Here is a 27,640-nt window from a genome sequence, read left to right as displayed (position 1 = left end):
TTTATTTTCTCAAGTCTGTTTATTAAAAACAAAATTATATATTTACAATAATAAATTAAATTTCTTCTACTGGTGTACATTTACATGATTTGAGTACCCAGATGCAGAGAAGTTGTGCATCATTACACTAAACTCGATCTGGACATTCCCTCGAGACTGAACATGGGTCACTGAAAATATGGAAACAATAATAAAATACCAGAGGGAAGAAAAGTAGCAGAAGAAAGCAAAACAATAACAAAATATTACAGTATAAGGTGATGACCTTCTTCTTCTCCTCCTCCTCCTCCTCCTCCGAGATGAATATAAACTTAAAATTGTCCAGGTTTGACTGGTTTAGAAGATTTTAGTGGAACTGCAGTGTGTGCTAAACACCCTAACAAAGGAAGACTTCCTGTGTGAGTTTCAAAAGTAGCAGAAACACTGGGATCAGTGCAATCACACTCACGGAGTGATTGAAAGTGACTGTATGACAGAATTTTAATCAGTATATTTTGGTAGCTTTTGGATATCATCTCATACCACAGTCACACACACACACACACACACACACACACACACACACACACACACACACCAATGCAACAAACAAACAAAAAAAAGATGTTAGCAAAATGTCCTTCATATAACAAAGAGGTTTCAGTGTAAGTCACACATGAAAACTAACATTTTAGTAACCTGTTTTGACGAAAGCAGAACATGTCAATTAATTAATGAACTGCAAGAATTTTATTTCATAAATTATCTTTTTCTTGCTACTCTTGTCATTGGATTTTAGAATTTTATGTTTTGACGATTTTGTTGTTATTGCCTTCAGCCTGAAGACAGGTTTGATACAGCTCGCCATGCTAGCCAATCCTATGCAAATCTCTTCATCTCCACTTAACTATTGCAATCTACATACACTTGAAATTAAGTCTCCCACTTCAATTATTATCCCCCCCCCCACATACACATACACACACACCCTGTGAACATGCATGCAAGCATACACGCAGGACATTACCAAAGTAACTATTCATCACGATACGCCCCACCATTTTACCCTTTCTTTTCGTCATTTTGTACCACAAATTTCTATTCTCCACAATTTGATTTCTGTAGCACCATGTTTCAAAGATTTCTACTTTATTCTTGTCATTTTGTTTATCTCCCACATTTTGCTTCTGTATAATGCTACACTCCAAATACTTTCGGAAAAGACTTCCTAACACTTAATTACAAGTTAACAGATTTATCTTTATCATAAAAGATGTTTCTTATTACTGCCAGTCTACATTTTATATTATCCTCAGTTCTGCCATTGTCAATTACTTTGCTGCCCACATGGCAAAACTCATCTATTACTTTTAGTGTCTCATTTCCCAAACTAGTTTCCTCAGTGTTACTCGATTTAATTCAACTACCCTTCATTATCCTTGTTTTGCCTTTGTTCTTACAACCAATTTTCAAGAAATTATCTATTCTGCTCAAATGATCATCCATGTCCTTTGCTGCTTCTGATAAACTCACAATATCATTGGCCAACCTCAAACTCTGTATTTCTTTTTCATGGCCCTTCCTACATATTCCTTGGTTCTTATAAATGCAACCTGGTGTCTGTAAAAGTTGCAGATAACTATTCTCTTCATGCATTGTATCCCTGCTACCTAAAATTCAAAGACTGCTCTCCTGTCTACAGTACCAAAATCTTGTTCTAAATATACTAAACCTGCAAATGTGAGTTTCCTTTCTTCACTCTTATCTTCTGTTATATAGTCAGTATTGCCTCACATGGTCCTAAATTTCTACAAAAATGGAAGTGATCAGCCCTCAGGTTGGGTTCTACCACTCATCCCACTCTTCTGTACATAATTCATGTTACTATTTTAAAACTATGATTTTTTACCCTGGCAATTCAATAAGATGTGCCTTGTCAGCACCTGTCTTCTTTGACCATGGGATTATTACATTCTTTTTGAAGTCCAAAACTATTTTTTCTGTTTCATGTCCCACATACCAGGTGAAATTGCTTTATCATGATTAGCTAACCCCAAAGAGTGCCTGTTATCTGCTCCAGATTCTTTGTTTCGGATTAAGTCTTTCAGTACACTCCCAAATTCTTCTTGGAGCACAATATCTCTCATACGGACCTCATCTACTTCCTCTTACTTTTCTGTAATACTGTCTCCAAGTTCATTTCCTTTGCATAGCCCTTTCAATTATTCTTTCCTCCTTTCAGTCTTCCCAACCTTCCTTCATACTCATTTCTTAATATTCATATAGTTCTACACCTACATACATACTCTGCAAACTGCCATATGGCAGAGGGTATACAGCACATTTCCTTTCCCATTCCACTCGCAAATTGAGCAAGAGAAAAACAACTTTCTATATGCTTCAATACAATCCCTAATTTCTCATATCTGATCTTCATTGTCCTTATGTAAAATGTATGTTGGTGGCAGGAGCACTATTCTGCAATCAGCCTCAAATGCCTGTTCTCTAAATTTTCTCAATAGATCTCCTCGAAAACAATGTCGCCTTCTGTCCAGTGATTACCAAAGCATCTCTGTAATACTTACGTGTTGCTCAAACCTATCAGTAACAAATCTAGCAGCAGCCTATCTCTGAATTGCTTCAATGTCTTCCTTCAATCCCATCTGGTACAGATCCCAGCCACTCGAATAGTACTTAACAATGGGTTGCACTAGTGTCCTATATTTGGTCTCATTTACAGGTGCACCACTCTTTCCTAAAATTCTCCCAATAAATCCAAGTCCACCATTCGTCTTCCTTACTACAATCCATATATGCTCATTCCATTTCATATTGCTTTGCAATGTTGTGCCTACATACCTGGTAACCTCCCACAGTCACTCAATGATGCCACCTTCCCATACACCACAGCATCATCAGCAATCAGCCGCAGAACTGCTGATGTCCACCAGATCATTTATGTATACAGCAAATAACTGCTCTCCAATTGCAGTTCCCTTGGGCACTCCTGACGATAACCTTGTCTCTGATGAAGACTTACATCAAGTACAACATACTGGATTCCATTACTTAAGCAGTCTTCAAGCCACTCACATACCTGGGGATCCATTCCGTATGTTTGTACCTTTGTAATAGTTTGCTGTGTGGCACCGTGTCAAAGGCTTCACGTAAATCTAAGAATATGTGCTCCACCTGTTTCCCTTCATTCATGGATCGCAGGATTTCATGTGAGAAAAGGGAAAAGTGAGTTTCTACTACAGCTCTGCTATTTTCCTCTAGCCATTCCAGTTTTGCCACTTTGCATTTACTGTCAATCTCATTTTTAGGCATATGTATTTCCTTCTGCCTGTATTTTACATTATTTGCATTCATCAATTAAATTCAATATCTAACAATAGAAAGTCCAAGTTCGAACATAAACAATTATGAAAAGGATAGATTGCTATCACTATAAAGACAACACTCTGAGTTGCAGACAGGCATGACGAAAAAACTGTTTGTTCTTCCATCTGTGATTTTCAGAGAAGCTGATGGTGGAGTGTAGGATCCAGATGGTTCGGCTTGTGAAACAGCCATTGAAATCGAGCATGCTTATGTTCAGCTTCATGATGTGCGACAGGATGGTCCACTTTGCTCTTGGCCACACTTCGGCCATGGCCATTTATCCTGACTGACAAAAAAATGGTTCAAATGGCTCTGAGCACTATGGGACTTAACATCGATGGTCATCAGTCCCCTAGAACTTAGAACAACTTAAACCTAACTAACCTAAGGACAGCACACAACACCCAGCCATCACGAGGCAGAGAAAATCCCTGACCCCGCCGGGAATCGAACCCGGGAACCCGGGCGGGGGGAAGCTAGAACGCTACCGCACGACCACGAGATGCGGGCTCCTGACTGACAGCTGGCTGGTAGTCATACTAATATAAAAATCTGGGAGTGGCATAGGGATGGACTATGATGTCATGGAGGTTGGGTGGACAACAGAACACCCCTTTAGAAGGGGTGCACTACCACTTTATTTCCAAAATATAAGCACAGTTTTGTATTCCAAACTTTTTCACACTGTTCACTATGTTTCTCCTCTTTTTTGTGCTATACTAATATTCTTTTGCCACTAGATACAGTGATTTGGTGTACTATTACTATTTTGCCACTAGATATAGCTATTTGTTTGAACACTGTGCTTTTGATAACGTAAATATTGTAACTTCATTATGTGTTTCCTCCTCTTTGGTTTGTTTATCTACATCTACATACTGCCAACCTAACAAAGTATATGTTCAAAACCAACTTCTATTCATGGTGTTTGAATCCCTGTGTGTGTGTGTGTGTGTGTGTGTGTGTGTGTGTGTGTGTGTGTGTGTGTGTGTATGAGAGAGAGAGAGAGAGAGAGAGAGAGAGCTGAAGAGTTTGTATATAAGTCTTTTTTTTGTAGAGTGTGTGTGTGTGTGGGGGGGGGGGGGGGTGTTGAGATGTAGTGTGTTGAATATGAATGTAATAGCTGTTAGAGAATGGTTGAAAGCTTTGGTGACAGCTGATTTGACTTTTGGTTTCAAAGTTCTGTGGAGGTGTTGATGGATAAGTGAGTGAAAAGATGTTGGGTGGTATTCTTATTATATTGGGGGTGGTGGTATTATTATTATTATTATTATTATTATTTGACATGTGTACTATATCATTCAACAGGTTTTCCTTTCTGCTTTGTTTTTCTGTATTTGGTAATCTTTTTGCAGGGTTAGGTGGTGTTTTTTATTGTTGACTCTAATTATTTTCATGTCTTCTTCTCTAGTGGTTGGTTTGTGGTTATGTTCTCTTAGATGTTCTGCAAATGTGGAGTGGTTTGTCCCACACTTCCATGCTCTCATGTGTTCTTTGTATCTAACATCAAATGTTCTACCTGTTTGTCCTATGTATCTGCCCTCACAAGTGTTACACTGTAGTTGATGTATACCTGGTTTCTGGTGTATGTGTCTGTTTTTTGTCAGTTTTGGGATGTATTTTTGTACTGAATTGTCTGTTGTGTATTTTGAAAATGTTGGTGATTTTCTGCATGAGTCTGTGTTTGTATGACATTGTGTACCATCTTGTGTTTTCTTTCATCTTTTTCTAATTATTCTACATATCTGTTATAGTAATGCATGTATGTGTTTGGTTCTGTCGGGTTGTAGTCTCTGTTTTGGTGCTTTCTGCTTTATTTTACTTTTAATTTTGTTGTTTAGCTTTGTGGCTACAACACAAAATGTGAAAGTTACCTTCTCGACCTTCACCTTGGGCAAGCACTCTGGGGTCAACATACTCAGGTCGCCTTCCAGTCAGCCAACATGTAAATTTCTGCAGAAGTGATGCTGATTCTGGAATGAACAATGGCACACTAAAAGGCAATTAGTCTGCTCATACATGAATGCACAATATAAACTTATTTCTTAAAGCAATGAGATTTCAGTGTCAATATAACATTTGGACACTAGCTTCTACATATTATAGAGATATCTAGTACAATGATATAAGACAAATGAACAATAGATTTTTACCAGAATGAGGGTGAAGTCAATATGTTAAAAAAATTCTACAAAAGATAATATGTATTCCTGGTGTACATTCTAGTAGAGGAGAATCAAATTATACCAGCTGCCTCCTCTTAGTCCTTGTTACTAGCACGGATATGACACTGAAATTCTCTCTCTTAACATTAACAGAACTGAATAACATCTCCAGTTTCAAAAGACAGTTAATGACATACTTACAAAAACAATACTGTCTACTTTGTCCTGTATGCACCACTTACCCAATTACAACTAAATACCGTTATTTCCCACTAGACCTTCATTATTCCCCAAAGCCTTAGCTTGTGCACTATGTCTACATTTCTCTCCCTCTGAGCTTGCTATGTCAAAAATATCACTTTTGTACACTCAAAAATATCACTATTATTATTATTATTATTATTATTATTATTATTATTATTGTTATTACACTCAGATGACAAAAGCTATAAGACATCTCCTAATATCACTCGGACCTCCTTTTGCCCAACGTAGTTCAGCAATTCAATGTTGCATGGACTCAACAAATTGTTAGAAGTTCCCTGCAAACATACTGATCCCTCCTGCTGCTATAGCCGTTCATGACAGCGAAAGTGTTGACAGTGCAGGATTTTGTTCATTAACTGACCTCTCAATTATGTCCCAAAAGTGTTCGACAGGATTTACGTTAGGCAATCCAGGTGGCCAAATCATTCACTCTAATTATCCAAAACATTCTTCAAACCAATCACAAACAGTTATGGCCCAGTGACATGGCGCTTCGTCATCCTTAAAAATTACATTGTTGCTTGGGAACATGAAGTCCATGAAGGGCTGCAAATTGTCTCCAAGCAGTCAAATATAACCATTTCCAGTACTTCCATCAGTTCTTCATCAATACTGTTATTTAAACTGTCATCAGACATTACAAAATAGATGAAAATTCACTTGGTAACTTCCTAAAAGATAGTCTCCATTCCTTCCATATTAACTATGTAGGCATCAACCAAATGTGGTTTAAATTCAAAGACTTTGTATTGACAGCAATGAAAACTTTTATACCAAGTAAATTAATATGAAACAGAACAGATCCCCCATGGTACACAAAGCAGGTCAGGATACTGTTGGAAAAAAATTATGCGTGCCGATTTTAAAAAACACAAAATCTCTGATATTGGTAATGATTTTCAGATGCACAAAACTTAGTGCAATACACAGGTAATCAAAACATTCAGATCACCTAAAATAGACAAAATATTTTTACCAGAAACTGCTGTTCACTGTATTTACAGAACATGCTACATGTCACATTAGAAAGCCCACTGCATTACTCAAAAAACACTTTTAGCAATTAAATATAACTGCTCCCTCTTCAACAGATCCATACCTAAAGATATGAAAGTTCCACAGGTCAAATCAGTGAACTAAAAAGAGTAACAGATGTATGTGTTGAATTATAGAAATTATCTATTAATACATAACCAGCAGAAATTCATACAATATCATTCTTGTGAAACACAACTGGCTTTTTATTCACAAATGTAATGAGTGCTATCAATGGTGGATCTCCAGTTAATTCCTTATATCTGTATTTTCAGTAGGTTTTTGACCATGTTCTTCACAAGCGGCTTCTATCAACTTGTATGTCTGCGGAGTATCATCACAGTTGCGTGACTGGATTTGTGATTTCCTATCAGAAAGGACACAGCTTGTAGTAACTGACAGGAAGTCATATAGTAAAACCGAAGTGATACATGCAGTTCTCAAAGTAAGTGTTATAGACTCCACACTGTTCTTAATCTACATTTCATGGGGAACCAATATTTTTCTTAATTTATGTCCAACTTTGAGCTTGACAACATGATAAGTGTCCTGCAATATACGTCTACGTGATTAGTCTGCTATCCACAATAAAGTGCCTGGCAGATGGTTCAATGGACCACCTGCATGCTGTATCTCTACCGTTCCACTCTTGAACGGCACGCAGGAAAAACAAGCACTTAAATTTTTCTGCGTGAGCCCTGATTTCTCTTATTTTATCGTGATGATCATTTCTCCCTATGTAGGTGGGTGGCAACAGAATGTTTTCGCAATCGGAGGAGAAAACTGGTGAATGAAATTTCATGAGAAGATCCCGTTGCAATGAAAAATGCCTTTGTTTTAATGATCACCACTCCAATACACGTATCATGTCTGTGACAATATCTCCCCCATTTCGCGATAATACAAAATGAGCTGCCCTTCTTTGTACTTTTTCGATGTCTGCTCCAGAACAGGGCGGACAAGCGTTGTGTAAGCAGTCTGTTTAGTAGACCTGTTGCACCTTCTAAATGTCCTGCCAATGAATAACAGTCTTTGGTTTGCCCTACCCACAATATTATCTATGTGATTGTTCCACCTCAGGTTATTTGTAATTGTAATCCCTAAGTATTTACTTGAATTTACAGCCTTCAGATTTGTGTGACTTACGTGTAATCGAAATTTAGCTGATTTCTTTTAGTACTCATGTGAATAACTTCACACTTTTGTTTATTCAGGGTCAATTGGCACTTTTCGCACCATACAGATATCTTATCTAAATAATTTTGCTAGTCGTTTTGATCATCTGATTTCTTTACAGATGGTAAATGACAGCATCATCTGCAAACAATCTAAGACGGCTACTCAGGTTGCCTCCTATGTCGTTAATACAGATCAGGAACAGCAAAGGGCCTAAAACACTTCCTTGGGGAACGCCAGATATTGCTTCTGTTTTACTCGATGACTTTCTGTCTATTACTACAAACTGTGACCTTTCTGACAGGAAATCACGAATCCAGGCACAACTTAGGTGATACTCTGTAGGCACGCAGTTTGGTTAGAAGACACTTGTGAGGAACAGTGTCGAAAGCCTTCTAGAAATCTAAAAATATGGAATCATGATTATAAAGAGCTAGTTGTGTTTCACAGGAATGATATTTTCTGAAACCGTGCTGAATATGTGTCAATAAATCATTTTCTTCGAGGTACTTCATAATGTTCGAATACAGTATATGTTCCAAAACCCTACTGCAAATCGACGTCAGTGATATAGGCCTGTAATTCAACGGATTACTCCTACTTCCCTTTTTGGGTATTGGTGTGACTTGAGCAATTTTCCAGTCTTTAGGTATGGATCTTTCTGTGATCGAGTGGTCGTATAAAGTTGCTAAATATGGAGCTATTTTATCAGTATACTCTGACAGAAACCAGACTGGTATAAAATCTGGACCGAGGGCCTTGCTTTTATTAAGTGATTTAAGCTGCTTTGTTGCACCGAGGATATCAACTTCTATTTTTCTCATCTTGGCAGTTGTTCTTGATTGGAATTCAGGAATATTTACTTCATCTTCTTTGATGAAGGAGTTTCGGAAAACCATGTTTAATAACTATTCTTTAGTGGCACTGTCATAAGTGATTTAACCATTGTTATCACGCAGTGAAGGTGTTGATTGCGTCTTGCCACGGGTGTGCTTTATGTATGACCAGAATCTCTTTGGGTTTTCTGCCAGATTTTGAGACAGAATTTCGTTGTGGAAATTATTAAAAACATCTTGCACTGAAGTACGCGCCATATTTCGAACTTCTGTAAAACTTTGCCAATCTTGGGGATTTTCCGTTCTTTTTAATTTGGCATGTTTTTTTCTTTGCTTCTGCAGAAACGATCTGACCCGTTTTGTGTACCATGGTGGATCAGTACCATCACTTATTAATTTATGTGGTATATATATCTCAATTGCTGTCAATACTATCTCTTTGAAAACATTCCACAAATTTTCTACACTTACATGATCAGACCATGATATGTTAAACACGTAAAATCAAATACTTAAAAATACCACAAAAGGCCAAAACTTGGGTTGTACTTAAATAAACAATAAAACAGTCATATGGGGGTGTGTTCCTTTTTAAAAAAAATTAAATTGTGTAAAAGTACCGCATTTCCTATACTGTTATAAATGTTAATATTCTTTGAAGATTGTAACTCAATAGAAACTCTTAATTTGTTGATTGATGTTGGTGTGTAATGAATGTCTGACGTGCTTCCATTTATTGTCATACTTTGATGTTGGTGTGTAATGGATGTCTGATGTCCTTTCATTTGTTGTTATACTTGTTATGCTTAAAACTAAAGGTTTGTTTTGTTGCTCAATGTGAAGCTTTTGCTATGCATAGGTGAATGCCTAACTGTTAAAGATATTTCGGACAAACTGTGAAAAATAAATGATGTTCACTCGTCGAAAACATAAATTTGCTCCAACACAAATTTCATAATATTGTATGGGAAGTATCCAATGTTGCGCAGTCAGCTAGCAAAAGTTTACAAAATACAAACTCAACTATCTTTGTTAAACAAGCCAATCAACAACAGCGATCTTTGTGCACGAGATTGTGCACAATTCTGCAAACTTTGCATAAAGAGTTATTTTATATTTATATTACATGGTATGACTCCACTAGCTGATAAGTTACAAAGACAATGATTAAATTATGAGTTGAGAATAACAGAGTGACGATTAAAGTCTGGCGATGTGTAGGCAGTGCATCTGCAGTGACTAGAATTCCCTTGTCCAGTGTGCCGACAGTCTCACTAAGGCCTCCACAGACAGGGACTACCTCCACACCTAGACCAGAGACTTCCCATGCCATTTCCTTGTAAACCCCTAATCCCCCAACAACCAGATGCAAAGGACTCATCACCTAGTATCATCCTGGACCGGACCAATTGAATCAAATCCCTCGCCAGACTTTCAACTATTTATCATTGTGCCCAGAAATGAGGAACATCCTATCCACAATACTTCCCACCTTTTCTAAATTAGTATTCCACCGACACCTAATCCTTGTCTATCCTTATGCCACAACCACTCCCAATGCTTTGCCACATAGATCATACACCTGTGGAAGACCCAGGTGCAAGACCTGTCCGATACACTCACGCAGCACAACCTACTCCTATCCCATTACAGACTCATCCTATCCCATCAGAGGCAGGACCAACCCTTCCTCTTGCCTCCTTTCTTCCCTCGTTCTCTCCACCAGGCACAACCCCTAGCCACAGTCAAGACGCAGAACTGCAATCCTGGCGCAGTGTATTGAACACCTCTACTAATCTGTGAGTTGTCACCTTTACTCCTAAATTATTTATGTTCTGCCAGAAAATTCTGTTATCAAAAATATGATCTAATACTTCAACAACTGGCAAATATATAATTTGATTACAGTGAATTCCCTCATTTTTCATACTTCATGACTTGCCATCAGTTTTTTGTTGTTGGTTCCTCCTTTTAGCAAAAGCCAAAATTTGATACTCAATTTTAGGTTCTGAGTCAGGGCTTCTTTGCAGTACTGTTTCTCACAATGGTCATAATGTGTCAAAACTGTATAATAAAAATATAAAATAATATAATCCTGGGAGAAATATGAATGTGAATACATACGCTTTCTTGTAATGTCCTGGAGCTATAGGTAGATGGCAAAGACCATACCCTCTCACAATATCATTTCCAAACAGGTCAAGTCCATAAACACTAACAACTAATTGTGGCCCTGCAAAAAATATGCAATTACACAGCATTTGGCAATGGAAACTCTGTAGCAATCAATCATAAAAAAGTAATTAATTACCCACAGCCAAAGGGATTCGTGCTTTTAAAAGTAATTTCTAGAGGAAAATTCCAGGTACATGTTTGTCTTTCATCGTTGCTTCGTTTTGATAACTGTGAAATACCTTCTTCAGTTCCCTGGGGCAAAAACAAAAAAAAAGTACATCATTGCAACAACATAACATTGCATTTAAAATTTAACAGTGCTTCAGCTAATGCTAGACTTAAGCAGTTAATATAATGCAAAACTAATGAAATAACCAAATATAACAGCTGCTACCAAAGATATGATATGAGAAATAAATTGTAACATCAGAAGGGGTGATTTTAGATGATGTTCCAAGCAGCTATATTAGGAATTGAACAAATTTGAAAATATATAATGATTTCACAAAGTATGCTAATGTTACTGCCATTTAAGTGATGAGAATGATAGGGACTGTTAAGATATAAAATATGTTCAATATAAAAATCTAGAGACAGGAGAAAGATGATTATAAAGCATTAATACAAAACCTGTAAGTGCCCCACAATTCTGTTTGTTTGTAACATGATTTTCTGTGGTAATGTTGATGAAGAACAATGTCCATATTACACAGTGATGAATACCTTATTTCATTAAGATTTTAACTGCAGTGTAATGCAAGTGGTGTAACATCCAGCAACATTAATAACATTAACAGTAGCTGCAAAAGACATAACACAACACAAAAAGCCATTCATAAGAATGATGTTCTGAACAATGCTCTCACAAGCATAAAAGAAAGTAGTAAACCACCTGGTGAACTTACTCCTTAGACAAGGTGCTTTGTTATCAAGATAGGTGACACGTCAACTTGTAAAGTACGCCTCATGACTCAGTACAATATCTGCAGATACTGTCCAGCAACACAAAGTCAGATTCAAGAAAACCACAAAAGCTTTCAGACTTCAGTAGTAAACACAATGATTTGGAACCCATTGCAAGGATTGGCACACATAATGTTTGCTTTTAGCTAAGCACAGAATTCCATTGTTTCTTTTCATGACAACGTGTCTACCTTTGTAAAGCTGTCCTACTACTGAATGAAGATTACTGCCAGTGTCATGTGGTGATTTCAGAAGTTCTAAGCTCCACTATATTGCGAACTCTGCATCAGTCCCACAAGGGCATTTCCAGAAAGCAGACTCTGACCTGGTGACATGTGTACTGGACACAGGTCAGTGAGGATATTATATGCGTCTTAACAGTACCAAGCTTGGCCGTTGCAGTGAGTTGCACTGCCCCCAACCCTACCAGCTGTGGGCTACACCTACCTAGCTATGGGGTCAAGTGTATGCGGACTACACAGGTCCATTTCATGTGGGCATGTAGTTGAGTTTAATAAACACATACTCTCATTTGCTATATATAATCAAAATTCAACAGACTATGGTAGAGAATGCCACTAAAGACCATGCCCAGTGTTTTTTCTTCTGAGGGGGACCAATGAACTCTGCTCACTGATAACTAACTGCAGTTGTTTCCACTGGTTTTCAACAGTTTTGCACCCAAAATGCAATCAAACATATTACTGCACCTCCACTTCACCCTCCCTCTGAACAGATGGAAAAACTATTGACATCCAAATCCAATGATTCTGCACTGCTTTCCTTTTTATCCTTTTACAGTAAACAGTGATCCACAACTGAAGCCAAGCAGAACTATTGTATGGATGCCCTGCTATCATCATTCCTTGCTAGATCTATTGCTGCCACTACAACTGCAGAATGTAGTTACACCTCTTAGAGAGGGCAACCTTGTCTGGGCATGCATTTTCAGACATATGCCTGGCTGGATACATGGCTCCATTACTGCCCAGTAGGGGCACCAACTGGTCCTGGTAGCCACATCTCAAGGGATCCTTCATCAGCATCAGAATCAGCTCTGTTTGCACTGATCCGGGGCAAGATCTGCAACTGGATCTGTCACACTGGCACGGACAGCCTGCCTCACCCACCTTCAAGGCTATTAACAGCTTATGTGGGGCTTATTTATAAGACAACAACTCCAGCAACAGCTTTCAGGCTTCTCCAACTGTCAGATCTGAACCCAGACAATATGCAGGAGGCCCCACAGTCTGTGCCAGGTCACATATCGGACCACACCCGCCTCCTAACCAGCAGCAATTTGGGAGTCTGCACCTCTGTTGCGTCCTACCTCTCTGGTGCCAAGTCCAAGGAAGCCGAAGTCACACACCACCCATTGTAGCAGGCCACACCTACTTCATCATCCCTCCACACCAGATAAGATGGTTCTCACCCTATGGCTAGATTCGAGAAGGGAAATCTTGTAATCCCATTAGATGTATAAATGAATCAGTCATCATAATTATGCTTACATCCAGTGAGGTCACTAGGTGAGGCATGAAAGGATACAGCTGCTGGTGCTGGGTCACTTAGCAGCAGCTGCAAACTGCCATGGTCTCACATGTTTAGAGCAAGCTCTGCTGTGTGCCTACTAATGACAACACTGCCCCCCCCCGACTGTGATTTGGATTTTATTGTCACCTACCGACAATGTTTGGTTAATGTATGGATCTGCATGCCTAACTAGGGAGTGTCTTCGCTCACTGTTCAACTGACCTTTGTGTTTCCAGTGAACAAATGGTAGCATATGGATGCACCAAGATCACTGTTCATGTCTGATTTTTCCCCATTTGAACTTACATACAAACAGTTTTCTCTAGTACTGACATGTCAGTTATTCAACAAACATTTAGAGAATGTATTGATCATGAGGTATCTGTGCCATTAAGTCTTTTGTTTTGTGTATTTCCAGAAGAGCCAAGTACTGTTACTTTTTGTGATTCAGTTGTAATTTGTGTTTAGTAAAACCTGTGTTGGTGAAGAAGCAAATTTATAGCAGTCACAGATGAGGGGAAAAAAATATTTCACTAGTTTTTAATGTTATACACCAGACAATCACAGTTTTTCAAAATAAGAATAAGGATCACCTGTGTTACATGATCTAAGGAAAAAACCTTTTGATTGTATACCTAATGAAATATTGCTCGAGAAGCTTAAATTTTATGAGGCACAAAACACACCAATAAAGTAATTGCTTCATACTTAAGAAACAGAGAACAATATGTCTTGTTGAGTAACAAACATTCTCTGATGGTAGTAGTCGAGACTGTTATTAGTTCTTGGACCATTCTTTTTCATAACTGCAGTCGATGATCTCCCACGTCATGTTCCCTATTTTGTATTCTACTATGCAAACGACAGAAAGATAATTACCACCATCAAGACACACTGGTATTACCAGTAAAACAGATGCCACTGGAATCATTAGATGCTATTGTGAAATGGTTCTCCTTCAACAAACTTCTGTGTAAACCACATTAGATCATCTGCTCCTGTTATGGCTATATAATGTTATAGAGAATTAATCAGACAAACTTTTAGAATTTCATGTGGACCCAAAGTTGACATCTGAGAACGTATCAATCACATTTGCCACAGAATATCAAAGGTAACATACCTAATTTGGAAATTAGTCAGTTCTGAATATCCAAGACTGACAATTTTGGACTGTCCAGTTTCACATTTCTTAGGGACTGACAGTACGGGGTCACTCTTCACATATTAATTATTTGGGGAAGAATAAAAAAAGAACACGATAAATGTGTGTGGTTGGCCAAGAGATCACTGTCAACTTCTGTTTAGAACATTTGAAACACTCACAAGTGTGAGCTTGTGCAACATATGTATCTTTGCTATATGTTAAACTGAACGTAAAAGAATTTCATTTAAGAGAAGATATCAGTCACCAACGCTACATTAGAGACAAAACTAAAATCCATATTCCAAGACACAGATTGGTAAAAACAGCCCACTCACCCAGAGTGAGCTTCCTAAAAATCTTTAATAAATTATCACCCTTAGCATGGTCCATGTCTTGGAAATTATTTAAAAGAAAATTCTATAGCTAGTTGGCTGAAAACCTATTTTATAATATAACAGAATTCTCTGATGTAAGCACTGTGAACATATGTTCAGGTGGGATGTAATGGATTTTGGCCCAAATAATCGATTTTCAAAAATATTATTTTCTTAATCTACACAGTTTAATCTATGTTGTGTGAGAATTTTATCATGATAACAGCTTCAGAAATGCTTTTAAATTGTTAAACTGATTAACTCTGCACTGGCGGCCGCCCCCACTTTTTCCGACATTTTGGAAACTGCTTGCTTCAGTGGAATTTTTGTCAGTGTGAAGGCTTTCTTTAGATATCTTTGCCTGACATCTATATCTCTGGCTGAAAACTTCCTTGCATGTGGTTTTATTTACGTTTTGACAACACTAACACACATTACTAGGTGGAAAATTGAATTCGCAAACCTTTACGTGGCAGTCAAGATTTATGAATAATGGGTCGTGGAAAACCTGTTTAGGAAACAGAGGTTTTATGGAAATCGGTTTAACAACAAAAAAGAGAAAGCAGCTTGTAATGAAGAACATAAGCTTTCAGCTTCAGCATTGAAACTTGGGACAGGAGAATTGTACAGGTGCGTGAATGATGTGATATGGATTACACTGGATTCAGACCTACTGATTTAGAGCTTCTCTGCCAGGCTATAAAGTTTTCATGTTCATGTGTTAGTTGTAAAAATACAGAATGCATGATTGTTGTTGAAGAAAGAAGAGTGGGAATAGGTTGGGATTTTAAATTAATTTGTAATTCGTGTGGCTATGAATTTTCATTTTCTTCCTCCACAAAACACTGACACTGGTACCTAGGAAAGCAATTTTAGATTAGCACATGCTCTGAGATGCTGTGGACAGGGCAGGAAAGGAGGTAATTTAATGTGTGGTTTTCTGAACATGCCTCCACCCCATGCAAGGTTTGAAAAAATAAATAAAGAAATATCTGATGCTGTATGTGATACTGCCAAAGTTTCTAAGAAGAAACTAGTAGATGGAAATAAACCCAACAGAAATAGATTCTGGGGTAGATATTCATGACTGTGAATCTCCTACAAATGTTACTGACCTGCGTGTGTCTGAAGATGGGACCTGGATGAAAAGGGGCCACACATATCTGTCTGGAGATGCATCTCTTATTGGTATTGACTCAGGTAAAGTTTTAGATGTAGAAGTTATGTCTAAACACTGCCACCAGTGTGCAACAAGGAAAATGTCACAGAATGAAGGCAGTGAAAAACTGCTGCAAGAAAATCATGCAGTAGCATGCTCTAAAAATTATAGTGGTTCAAGTGGGGGCATGGAGGCTGCTGCAGTTGTGCAGATGTTCTCCGGTCTGAGGACCAGTATGGTGTTAGATATACTAAATACCTTGGCGATGGGGACTCCTCTTCGTTCAAAGCTGTAACAGATAAAAATCTGTACAATACAATAGAAAAGTTGGAAGGTGTTGGCCACATCCAAAAGAAGCTTGGTGGTAGGTTTCATTGTTTGCTCAACGACAAGAAAGGTGAAGTACTTGACGATGGAAAACCACTAGGAGGAAAAGGCAGGCTTATTCTAAAAGAAACTGATTCTCTTCCATTATGTTATGGGAGAGCTATCAGGGAAACACACATAATTCAGAGGCAATGAAGTGTGCTGTGTGGGTAATCTTTTTCCACAAACTATCCACTTCTCAAACACCAATGCACAATCTGTGTCCAAAAGATAATTCGTGTAAGTTCGACAACAGAAATTAGACACATTCACATAAACACTCATTACCAAAACCTGTTATAAATGCAACTAACCTCACATTCTGGTTTCTTGCAAACCCTGATCTATTGAGGAAGTGTCTTCATGGAAAGACACAAAATGCAAATGAAAGCCTCAGTAATTTAATTTGAATCAGATGCTCAAAAGGACATTCTGTGGACTTTAAGTACTTAAATATGTGTCTATGATGCAGTTTTACGTTACAATAATGGAAATAATGGCAGAATTGAAGTGCTCAAGAGAGCTGGTATAGATCCTGGTGTGTTTACAAGAAAAGCATTTCACACCATTGACGAGAGTAGGGTCAAGACAGCTAACAGATCAGTGTCTCATCTGCAAATACAAGCCAGGAAGATTCGAAGAGGAGAGAAGAGTGACCTGGAGGATGAGGAGTATTAGTATGGAGGATTTTAAAATTGAGGTAAGATTATTACATGTAGAAGTATGAGAAGAAAATCTAACTGTTTGCAATGTGTAGCTCTTTCCTTGGAACTAAAAAAATACGAGATCCTGCAATTACATTCTGATTTTTAGATGGTTGTATGCAGAAAAAAAAGGTTAATTTTGGGTGTGGAAATTAAAAACTCTGTTAATGATACAATTTGCACCAACAACTGTAGTTCAGTGGTCTTATAACCTTCTCAGGACATAGCTCTTTTTCCTTTACACATGCAAAATTTTAGATTTGTACATTAATAAATATGTCTGTAATGATTTTTTAAACAAATGTTTACATTTTCTGTTACATCCAGCCTTAACATTCAAAACACATGTTTAAATGCCTGTAATTATGTACATTGGTAATTAAGTAGGTCAGTAACTATATATGTCTGTATTTATGTACGAGATGAATCCTACCCTAAAATTTAAAGTCCAGGATGAAATAGCAAAACAATATAACAAAAACGATAGATTGCTACTCACCACACTGTAGTGCACCAACCATATTCGATCAAAAATGTGCAGGGTAAGACGTGGATTGTTGCAGCGCCAGCCACAGGCAGCTACAGGAGTTATGCCTTACAAAACACAACACAGCCATGACAATGCTGTGAACCGAGCCAGTCTGGCGAGGTATGAAGACAGCTGATACAGCAGTACCTACACAGGCAGCCACGGAAGAGTTTAGCATATGTGCTGCAAGGCACAAAAAAGCCTGAGCAAGTGCAGCCTGAAAGCATATAGTCTGATTAAAATTACTTGATAGTCGACGTCTATCGCTTGCTGCTACAGCGTTGCCCCATTGGCTGCTGGCTACTGCTCTGTTACTGGTGACACACAAACACTGCAGGTCACTTCGTAACTGCTGTTAATGCATAACGCGGAGCAATGTGGAAGTGGGCATTGTGAGATGCTCTGTCGAGAGGTGATTTTAAGTGACCAATGACTCTAATGTAGCAGAAACCCATCTTGTAACCCTGAATGTAAACTCATGTTTTAACCTAACCACAACCTCGTGATGTGCAATGTATCTGAGAGAACAGCAGAACTAAAATCATGATTGCTTTGTTCACAGCGATTAAAGCTAACCTTACGAGCAAACTCAATACAGGAAAAAATTCAGGTTCAGCACTAAAAGCAAACTAATTTCTCGCCATCACTGGTTACCAAGAACTGCCACAATACTACACGAAGAGCAGTCATTGTTGGCAGTTGGTTGCGGATTATAGGTGATACAGACAGATTTCAAATGAAAAAAAGGATGATAAGATGAAATATAAGAGCAAATAAAAATGTCAATACAATGATGAACATGAGACAGCAAAGCATCAGAAATAAAAAAAATATATATTTAGACCAATTAATTCAATAAAAAATAATAATCTAACTCTTTTGATTATATTTACAAATAAAAAGATTTGCTACATTTGAGCGTGATTCGAACTTACGACCTTCTACACATCAAAACAAGATGGTGTAATAAATTGCTGAAACTGATAACCCACGAAAATAATGGCTTGAAAATTAGACTGTTAAAAGGTGTTTGATTTGACAAACATACAGAGTTCGACAGTGCAGGTTTATATGCTAACGATTGCACTAAGTCACAACACTACATTAAGTAGTTATATTTATGACTGTGGTGACTGGTGACCCAGTCACAAATACAAATTGAGGCCTTAAAAATTTGGTTTCACGCAATGTTGTGCAAAGCTTGTCTAATGTTAGCCGATCTCTATGATTATGATAACTGTATGTGTGACACTGAATCGTGTCTTGTGTGAAAGCATCCAGTAGTGTTTGGTTAATGCTGATGTGTATTTCATTAGCATCATTATGTGTGTGGTTTTTATTGTGGTTATCATGTGTGATGAAATACAAAATAAAGGTGCCGGAGGCACGATTCGGGATCGAAACACTTCAAGAAAGAATGCCGGACAAGGAATTGGAAATGATCTAGCCAATTATTGTGTCAGTTTGGCAATGGCGAACAGTTTGAGTGTGACGCTGAGTGCTCCAATTGGAGGAAATCAGCTCCAAAACGTGAAGTGCCAGCTATCAAGTAATTTTAATCTGACTATAGCCATTTTGTACTAAAGTCACTAGTGCTTTTATCACAGCTCTCCTATCAAAGGGCTGTGACACCCTGACTGCCATCCAGAATGCTGTTCGTAGACTGCAGTTTGACCGTGTGACAGAGCAATCCGATCTGAAACTATGCGAACTGGAGCAGCCACCACATTGAGCCAGCACCAGCCCGGGAAAGCAGTTTGCTGCCCATCAATATGGGGCAGTGGGTCACACGTATTACATCACCTGCTTGCAACATGCTGGACAGCACTGGGAGCACAAGCTGCGCCACGGCACTTGAGAATGAAGCATGGAGGCTGCCAGGACAAGAGTTGTCAAAGTCAGAGACAGTTGCATCAGTTGCCACCACTCAGCCAACACTCTGTCTATCAGCACTGCTGCATGGCATTAAACTGGAGGCCACTGAATGTCTCAGCCATGCCACTGCTTCCTGCATAAAACCATGGCGGGTAACTGTAGTAAAGCAATTTGGGGACTTTCTGCTGTTTGACTGGCACCGCATTGTGTCCCCTACACCCTATCAACTCCAGATCACTTCACTGGTGTCAGAGTATTGCCTTTTCAGTACAACATCTGAACCTACAGCCCATGATGCAGTGAGTCAAGAAACTTAATTGTTGTTGTTGTCAAAGTATCTTGGTCATGGAAAATAAGCTTGACTACCATGCTCTTTGTAAGGTGAATTTTGTTAAAAGTAAGGAGCCAGTGAAACTGATACACTTCACAGGTAATAGGGGTCACAACTGTCTAGCAGCTGTCAGATGTATGAAATGTAACTTGGAAGGATTATTCAGCACTGTGTGCAGAACCAGTACCAGTAGTGTCTTCCACGAAATGTAACTTGGAAGGATTATTCAGCACTGTGTGCAGAACCAGTACCAGTAGTGTCTTCCACGTGTAATTGTTACGGGCATATGACTATACAGTGGCAAGAATCAAACAGCTCATAATTAAGACATACAAATTATGCTTAGGTATTTTTTTGTGTGTGTTTAGTAATTGTTTGTGTTTCAAAACAAGTGTCAAGCTGGGCAAGGCTTTGGCAGAGTCAAGAATGCAAGGAGTATCAGAAGCAGACACAGTATCTCAGACACTAACAGGCAAATACCTGAAACGCTCAGGGAATAAACATAACAGGACACGAAGATTATGCCACTGGCAATCCCTAACAATGGAGGTTGAGCATTCGGTACAGTTGGCTGCCATGCACTTCTCGGGATATCGCTGGAAAGTCGTAGGTCCTGCTGTGGTGGCTTCCAACCGAGCTCTGACTGATGGGCTGATAAGAGCCAGCACACGAATAGGCCTAGAGCTTTGGTGGAGTGAACTGCTGACATGTTGGCTTGCATTGCCCTACACAGCAGGGGTGCAGAGAAATTTGTGCGAATCCAGTTCCTCACACAGAGGACTTCCAGTGGCGTTTGTCCTGCTGTCTGTCGTCCATGTTGTGATTGACACAGTCCGGAGAGGCAACGCTTTGTACATGTGCAACCCCATCATGCTTCAGTGTCTGAGGGGTCGCCGATCCCTTTAGGCGAACAGTGTGTACGTGGTGGCAGTAGCACAACAGACAGTAGCTAATACCGAGTTATGTAGTCTGGTAAAAGCGCAGTTGCCACAGTGATATACAGATTTGGCAGATGCAAGTTCAGTTGCTCCTTTCTCTGTTAAATCAATTGAGGATGTGTACATATTTGTGGTGGACCTTAGGAATTTGGCAAACATGGAAGGGTGGCCTGATGCAGAACTTTTGACAGCAGCAAAACTGAGATTAGTGAGAGCTTATGTGGATTATACAGAGGCTCTCGTGGGAGCCAGAACATTTGAGGAATTTAGAAAGGGTTTGGTTCAAAAGTATACAATGTAAAACAGTGTTACATTTTAGGGAATAGTGGGACACGGTGACAAAGAGGCATGTAGAATCACTAAAAGAATTTGCACACAGAATAAGGAAGACCGTACATACAATTTGGGGCAGAGTGTTATGATGAATCAAGTAATTTTACGAGAGGTTGAGCAGAGTGCATTGGACACATTTTCAAGAGGGTTGCCTTCAGAACCATCAGGAAGACTACGGGCAGGGGTTCCAATTGATTTACACACAGCTGTCAGATCAACAGTAGAATGCGAGGAAACTGACATGTCAGCCAGACTGCAAGCTGGTCGAACAATTTTTTAAGCCAATAGAAAATGTTATACATGTGGACAGATGGGGCATGTGCGGAAGCAACGTCGCCAACCATGGGACAGTGGAAGTAGAGGCAGAGGTCAGCATAATGATAATGGTAGTTTCAGAGGTAGGGGACCAGGAAAGAGGCAGACATTAAGTGCCAACGGGGACCCAGGCTCACTTATGGGATTTCCAGCACAGTAAGATTGGACTGTGTGGTTAGAGGAATGGTAGGGAAAAAGAACTGCAAGATGTTGTTGGACACAGGGTGAATGTATCAGCTGCAAGTGGGGGATCTATTGGAACATAAGCAATGGAACCACCATGGTATAGATTGCATGAAGCAGGGGATAGAGACGTCACATCACTGGGATCGGTCGACACAGATCTTTGTTTGGGTACTGTCCATTTCAGACAAGGTGTAGAGATTGTGCCAAATGTGAGTTAGGGCTAGGGCATGGACTCTGGGTTTGGATTCCTTGCATCAGCACTGTGCCAAAATCAATATTCATCAACATATGGTAGAGCTTAATGAAAAAATGTTTAACTTGGGTGAAACCACTGCTGCTGTAGCAATGTTGCAAGGTGATTCTATTGAGTATTATGAAATACTTTAACTGCAAAAATTCACGCTAAAACTTGATTCACACAAATGAATACCTAAGGATACCGAGAAATCGCTTTTGGATAATATTAAGTCTAAACCTCCCGGTAGGGATGAAGTATTGCCTGAGGAGTGTTACTTATGGGAAAGTAGTGTTGTAGGTGTACAGAAGGTAAATGGTGAAAAAATGGTATCTGGATTAATGGATGACTTCAGTGCCGAGGATATGACGTTAACTAAAGGGTTGTTGATCGCTAACATGGATATGCAGGAGGAGGAACAGTGAGACATGACGGAGTGTCAGCCATGGAAAAATCACCAAATGTCAATGAAACTGCATTACAAGGGAATGTGAAGCACTTAAGTAGAGTGATAAAGAACACATAGGACAATTACCACTGGAATTTAGGGATTTGTTTTTTCCAAAAGGGCCATTGCTAGTGATGCATATTATGCAGCACCAAATACCACTGAGCGAGGTGGCACAGTGGTTAGCACAATGGACTCGCATTCGGGAGGCCAACGGTTCAAACCCGTGTCTTCAAACCCACGTCCGGCTATCCTGATTTAGGTTTTCGTGATTTCTCTAAATCACTTTGGATAAATGCTGGAACGGTTCATCTGAAAGGGCATGGACGACTTTGTTCCCCATCCTTCCCTGCTCCAATGGGACTAATGGCCTCACTGTTTGGTTCCCTCTCTCGAATCAACTAACCAACCACACACCAACAGGAAATGAATCACCGATTTCCCGTAAACCATACAGAGTTCTGAGGTCCTTGCATCCAATTCTGGAGGAACTAATCAATCACCAGCTGAACAATGGAATCACTGAAAAAAGAAATACCCCATGGGGTGGGGGGGGGGGGGGGTGGGGGGCAGAATTTTCATTGCGCCCAAGGAATCATTGGATGGATTAAAAAGATATACGCTTTGTTGTGACTGTAGACACCTGAATGCCAAGGCTATAACGAATGACTACCCTTTGCCAAACATTCCGGAAACCATAGACTATTTAGGCCAGTGCAATTATTTTTCAAGGATGGATCATCAGTTATAAGTCACTTCAGAGGACCAACCAAATACAGCATTTTCTTCGCCATTCAGGAGGATGCCTTTTGGCTTGAAGAACACAGCTGCAACATTTCAGAGATTGTTGGGCAGAGTTCTCAGGGGACTGAAACCACATCCATTCATGGTGTATCTTCATGATATGATCATCTTTGCAAGTGACACGGAGCAGCACATAAAATGCCTAAGTAAAGTATGCCTGAGATTGAGAGCCGTCAGGTTCACATTGTGTACAGAGAGGTGCAATTTTTTGTTGAAAGAGGTGGCATATTTTGCTCATATAATTAGTAATAACAAGGTTAGGTCAAACCTGAGGTTGGTTAATGCCGTATTTGAATTTTCCATACCTGAATCAGTGAAGGAACTACAATCATTCCTTGAAGTTGTGAACTGTTACTGCAGATTCAAAAAAGGATTCGCAGATGTTGCCAGACCATTGACACAATTACAAAAGAAAGGTTCAGACTTTTTTGTTTCATCCGAGGATTGTCAACATGCTTTTGAGAAACTGAAGTTAGCTTTAACAGCGAGTCTGAACTTGGTATTTCCAAGGAGTTACTCCACGATGGAAAAAGATTGTTGAGCTTTATCTGCGGAATCGCCTATTTCAAGTGCTGTCTCTACGGAAAAAAAGTTTTGAGTGATAATGGATCAAGCAGCACTGAAATGGTTGATGGAGTTGAAGGACCCATCTAGTAGGCTGACACGAATGCCAGTACTAGCTATTGAGTGAGTTTGATTTTTGAGGGCATACATGAACCTGGGAAAAAATGTATGTAGGAAAGCAGTAGTGTTATGAATAAGTGGTAATGAGCTTAAGGAATGGCAGAGCGTACAAAAGAAGGATGGCGAACGCAAGCAGTTCAGTAAGCGGTCTCAGTTTTGTATACACAATGGGTTGCGGTGCAGAGAAACTAAGCTGGGACCATGAGTGATGGTGCCAGCAAAGCTGACAGATAAAGTACTACAGGAGATGCATGATCACATGTTACCAGGTCATGGGGGATGTACATCCACCAAAAAGAGAGTGGCGGAGTGATACTGGTGGAAGAATAGAAATTCGGACATGGACCAATATGTAGGGATTGCGTACACATGGTCTAGAACTCTCCAAAGTCTTTGTTATATGTAGAGGACTTGTACATCCATTTGTGCAAGCCATGTTAGCAAAGCCTTTGCTACTGCGGTTTCCAACCTTGAGGGGCAAGTGCAGATGGAGAAATTTGGAGGTGCGGATTTGTTGAGATGTATGTGGTGTTTCACCTAGTGAAAATGACATATAATTATAGCTCCACTCATGACAGTGCTGCCATACCACGTGTTGCTGGATGAGTTTCAGCTGTTTCTTTAATTCTGTCCACGTCCACTTCTGTTAAAATGAATGATATAAGTCGTTTGATTCATAAGCACTTTCCTGTCGGACATTATATGAGCAAGTGGAAAATAAATGCTTGGAAGACTGACCAACTCAAAAGACTGGAAAGTATGGCTTCAACCAGCAGAAAGTAATAACTATAAAACAAGGTTTATTTTGTGCGACTGTGACTTTGACATTAGTGCCAGTAGCATTTCACGTGTAAAACACATGAAAGAAAAAAGAGACATACAGCATTGGTTCATTCATTAGTTTCAAAGCGACAAAACAAATTACCTTTTGCTGTAGTAAAAGCAGTGCCAGCAAAGTCACAAGTTTCTTCTGAAAAGAATTTGAATGACAGTAAAGAACTGCCATCACTTGCTCCTCACACAAATGATAGAACTTCAGTTGAAGAGAATTCCAAAACAAACTCATTGAAAATGTTTTTAGTTATTGATGAATAGTAAAATCTAAAATTATGTACGCTATGAATAAAGTCATGCCTCATCTTCAGTAAGAAGTTCTGGAAATATGACACAGATATTCTAAATTATAAACCAGTTACCCAAGAATAAGTTGTCACATGTAATTAGTTATGGACTTGGCTCTCATTTTCAGAATCTCCCAGCTAACAAAGTCAAAGGAGTTGGATTGTTGTGTGTGTTATATGATGAGAGTTGGAACAAAATTGTCCAAAAGGGGCAGATGGATTTGACGTTTGTTTCTGGGATGAACAAACTCAGTCTGTATCTACAAGATATTTAACACTATGTTTTTTAATTGTCACATCCTCTGATATACAGTCAAGTTTCCTGGAGGGTCTGAATAGTTTGAATTTGTCAGCTACGAATATAACTCACATTTCAAAGGGTGGGCCAAATGTGAACTTGAAAATATTGTATGATTTGCCAGCAGGTCTAAATAATGAAGAAAATAATCAACCACAAATGTTTCATTGCGACACTTGCTCACTTCATGCATTGAATGGAGCTTTAAAAACAGTTCATAATAGAAGTACTGGACTGTCCATGAATTTCTTAGGGAGGTCTACAATGTAGGAAAAGATAGATGTTACTTACCATAAAGATAACACGTCAAGTTGCAGACAGGCACAATTAAAAGGCACTTACAGACAATCTTTCAGCCACAGCCTTCGTTGGAAAAACCGAAACAGAGAAACAAACACCATTCATTCACATAAGCACACAGACCTCATGCACACAACTGCCAATTCTGGCAGCTCGGGCCACAATGCAACTATCACATGGGGTGGTAGCACCCATCTGGAGGGGGTGATGAAGGGGAAGAAGTAATAGCAGTGTACAGGTGGGGGAAGAGGTGCACTGTCCGGTGGAGTGTGCCAAGACTAGAATGCCAACAGATGCAGCGACAGAAGTTGAAGGGATGGAAAGTGGAGTGAAAAAGGAGAGGAGCAAGGAAAGATGGGCGGGTGCATTGGCAGAGGGTGGCAAACGAAGACTGTAGGAGACAGGAATGGGAAAGAGGTGATAGGACAAAGAAGGTGGAAACTGTTGGGTAGAGGATTTGGGGACAGTATGTTCCCATAGGACGAGATTGGGATAATTACAGGAGCAGAGAGTGTGTTGTAAGAATAATTTCCATCTGCACAGCTCAGAAAATCTGCTGGTGGAGGGAAGTATCCAGATGGCTTGGGCAGTGAAGCAGCCATTGAAATCAAGGGTGTTATGTTCAGCTACATGTTGTGCCACAGGATGATCTACTTTTCTCTTGGGTACAGTTTGGCTGTAGCCGTTTATTATGGTAGACATCTGGTAGGTAGTCATACCAATATAAAAAGCTGTGCAATGATTGCAGCAAAGCTGGTAAATAACATGACAGCTCTCACAGGTGGCCCGGCACCTGGTGGGGTAGGATAAACCTGTGACAGGACTGAAATAGAAAGAGCTGGGTGGATGATTGGTTGATTGGGGGGGGGGGGGGGGGGGGGGGACCAAACTGTGAGGTCATCGGTCTCATCGGATTAGGGAAGGATGGGGAAGGAAGTCAGCCGTGCCCTTTCAAAGGAACCATCCCGGCATTTGCCTGAAGCGATTTAGGGAAATCACCATGGGATTGATCCATCGTCCTCCCGAATGCGAGTCGAGTGTGCTGGGTGGGTGGATTGGGCAGGTCTTGCACCTAGGTCTTCCACAAGGATATGATCCTTGTGGCAAGGTGAGATTGGGAGTGGCACAGGAATGGACTAGATGTGGTTCAGTTGTTCCAGTTTGGGATGGTATGAGGTGATGAAGAGGGTACTTCTTTGTGATTGGTTGTTAGTGGTGGTGGTGGTGGTGGTGGTGGGAGGATTGGTGGTGTGAGGGGAAATGGCATGGGAGACCTGTTTGAAGACTAGGCCTGGGGATAGTGCCTTTCTATAAAGGCCTTGGTGAGACACTCAGCATACTGGGCAAGGGAGTTCTTGTAACTGCGGATCAGCTGTCCCCGGATAGCCAGGCCATTTGGGAGGGATTTTTTGGTGTGAAAGGAATGACAGCTGTCAAAATGCAGGTACTGTTGGTGTTTCGTGGATTTAATGTGGACAGAGATATGGATGGAGTCTTCAGAGGAGGTGGTCAACATGTAGGAATATGGCACTGCTCCCATATTTATCCTAGTGTCAAGCTACGGTAACATATTGTCCCCACACCCTCCACCCAACAGTTTCCACCCCCACTGTTCTATCACCTCCTCCCCATTCCCATCCTCTACACTCTTTGTCACCATTTGCCAACACACCCGCCCCATCTTTCCCTGTTCCTCTCCTTTTTCACTCTGTTTTCCTTACCTCCTTGCCTCACAACCTCCTGATTACTGTGCCTGTTGGCATTCTAGGCCTTGCACACTCCACCAGACAGTGCTCCTCTTCTATCACCTATACACTGGTATCCCTTCCTCTTCCCTGCCCTCTCCAGATAGTGGCAGATTGCTGCTACCATCCCATGTGATAGCTGCACTGTGGTCTGAATTGCCTGAGTTGGCGGTCATGTGTGCGTGTGGTGTGCTTGCTAGTGTAAATGAAGTGTGTGCTTTTCTCTGTTTACGTG

At 39.9% G+C, this 27,640-nt stretch overlaps 1 protein-coding gene across 1 annotated transcript; it reads right to left on the bottom strand.

The window, feature by feature from the left end:
- Positions 1-27,341, bottom strand: LOC124798752 (B9 domain-containing protein 1-like). Its single transcript, XM_047262279.1, has 6 exons — positions 27,244-27,341; positions 17,763-17,793; positions 11,158-11,269; positions 10,967-11,075; positions 5,238-5,356; positions 1-170 (listed from the first exon to the last, which is right to left on the bottom strand). The coding sequence occupies exons 1-6, from the start codon at positions 27,339-27,341 to the stop codon at positions 67-69; spliced, it is 573 nt and encodes a 190-aa protein (XP_047118235.1). The 3' UTR covers positions 1-66.
- Positions 27,342-27,640: the final 299 nt, after the last annotated feature.

This window comes from Schistocerca piceifrons, chromosome 5, assembly GCF_021461385.2.
Source record: "Schistocerca piceifrons isolate TAMUIC-IGC-003096 chromosome 5, iqSchPice1.1, whole genome shotgun sequence".
NCBI classification, from domain to species: domain Eukaryota; kingdom Metazoa; phylum Arthropoda; class Insecta; order Orthoptera; family Acrididae; genus Schistocerca; species Schistocerca piceifrons.
Note: the sequence above shows the minus strand (reverse complement) of the source record. Positions and strands in the feature narration are given on the sequence as shown.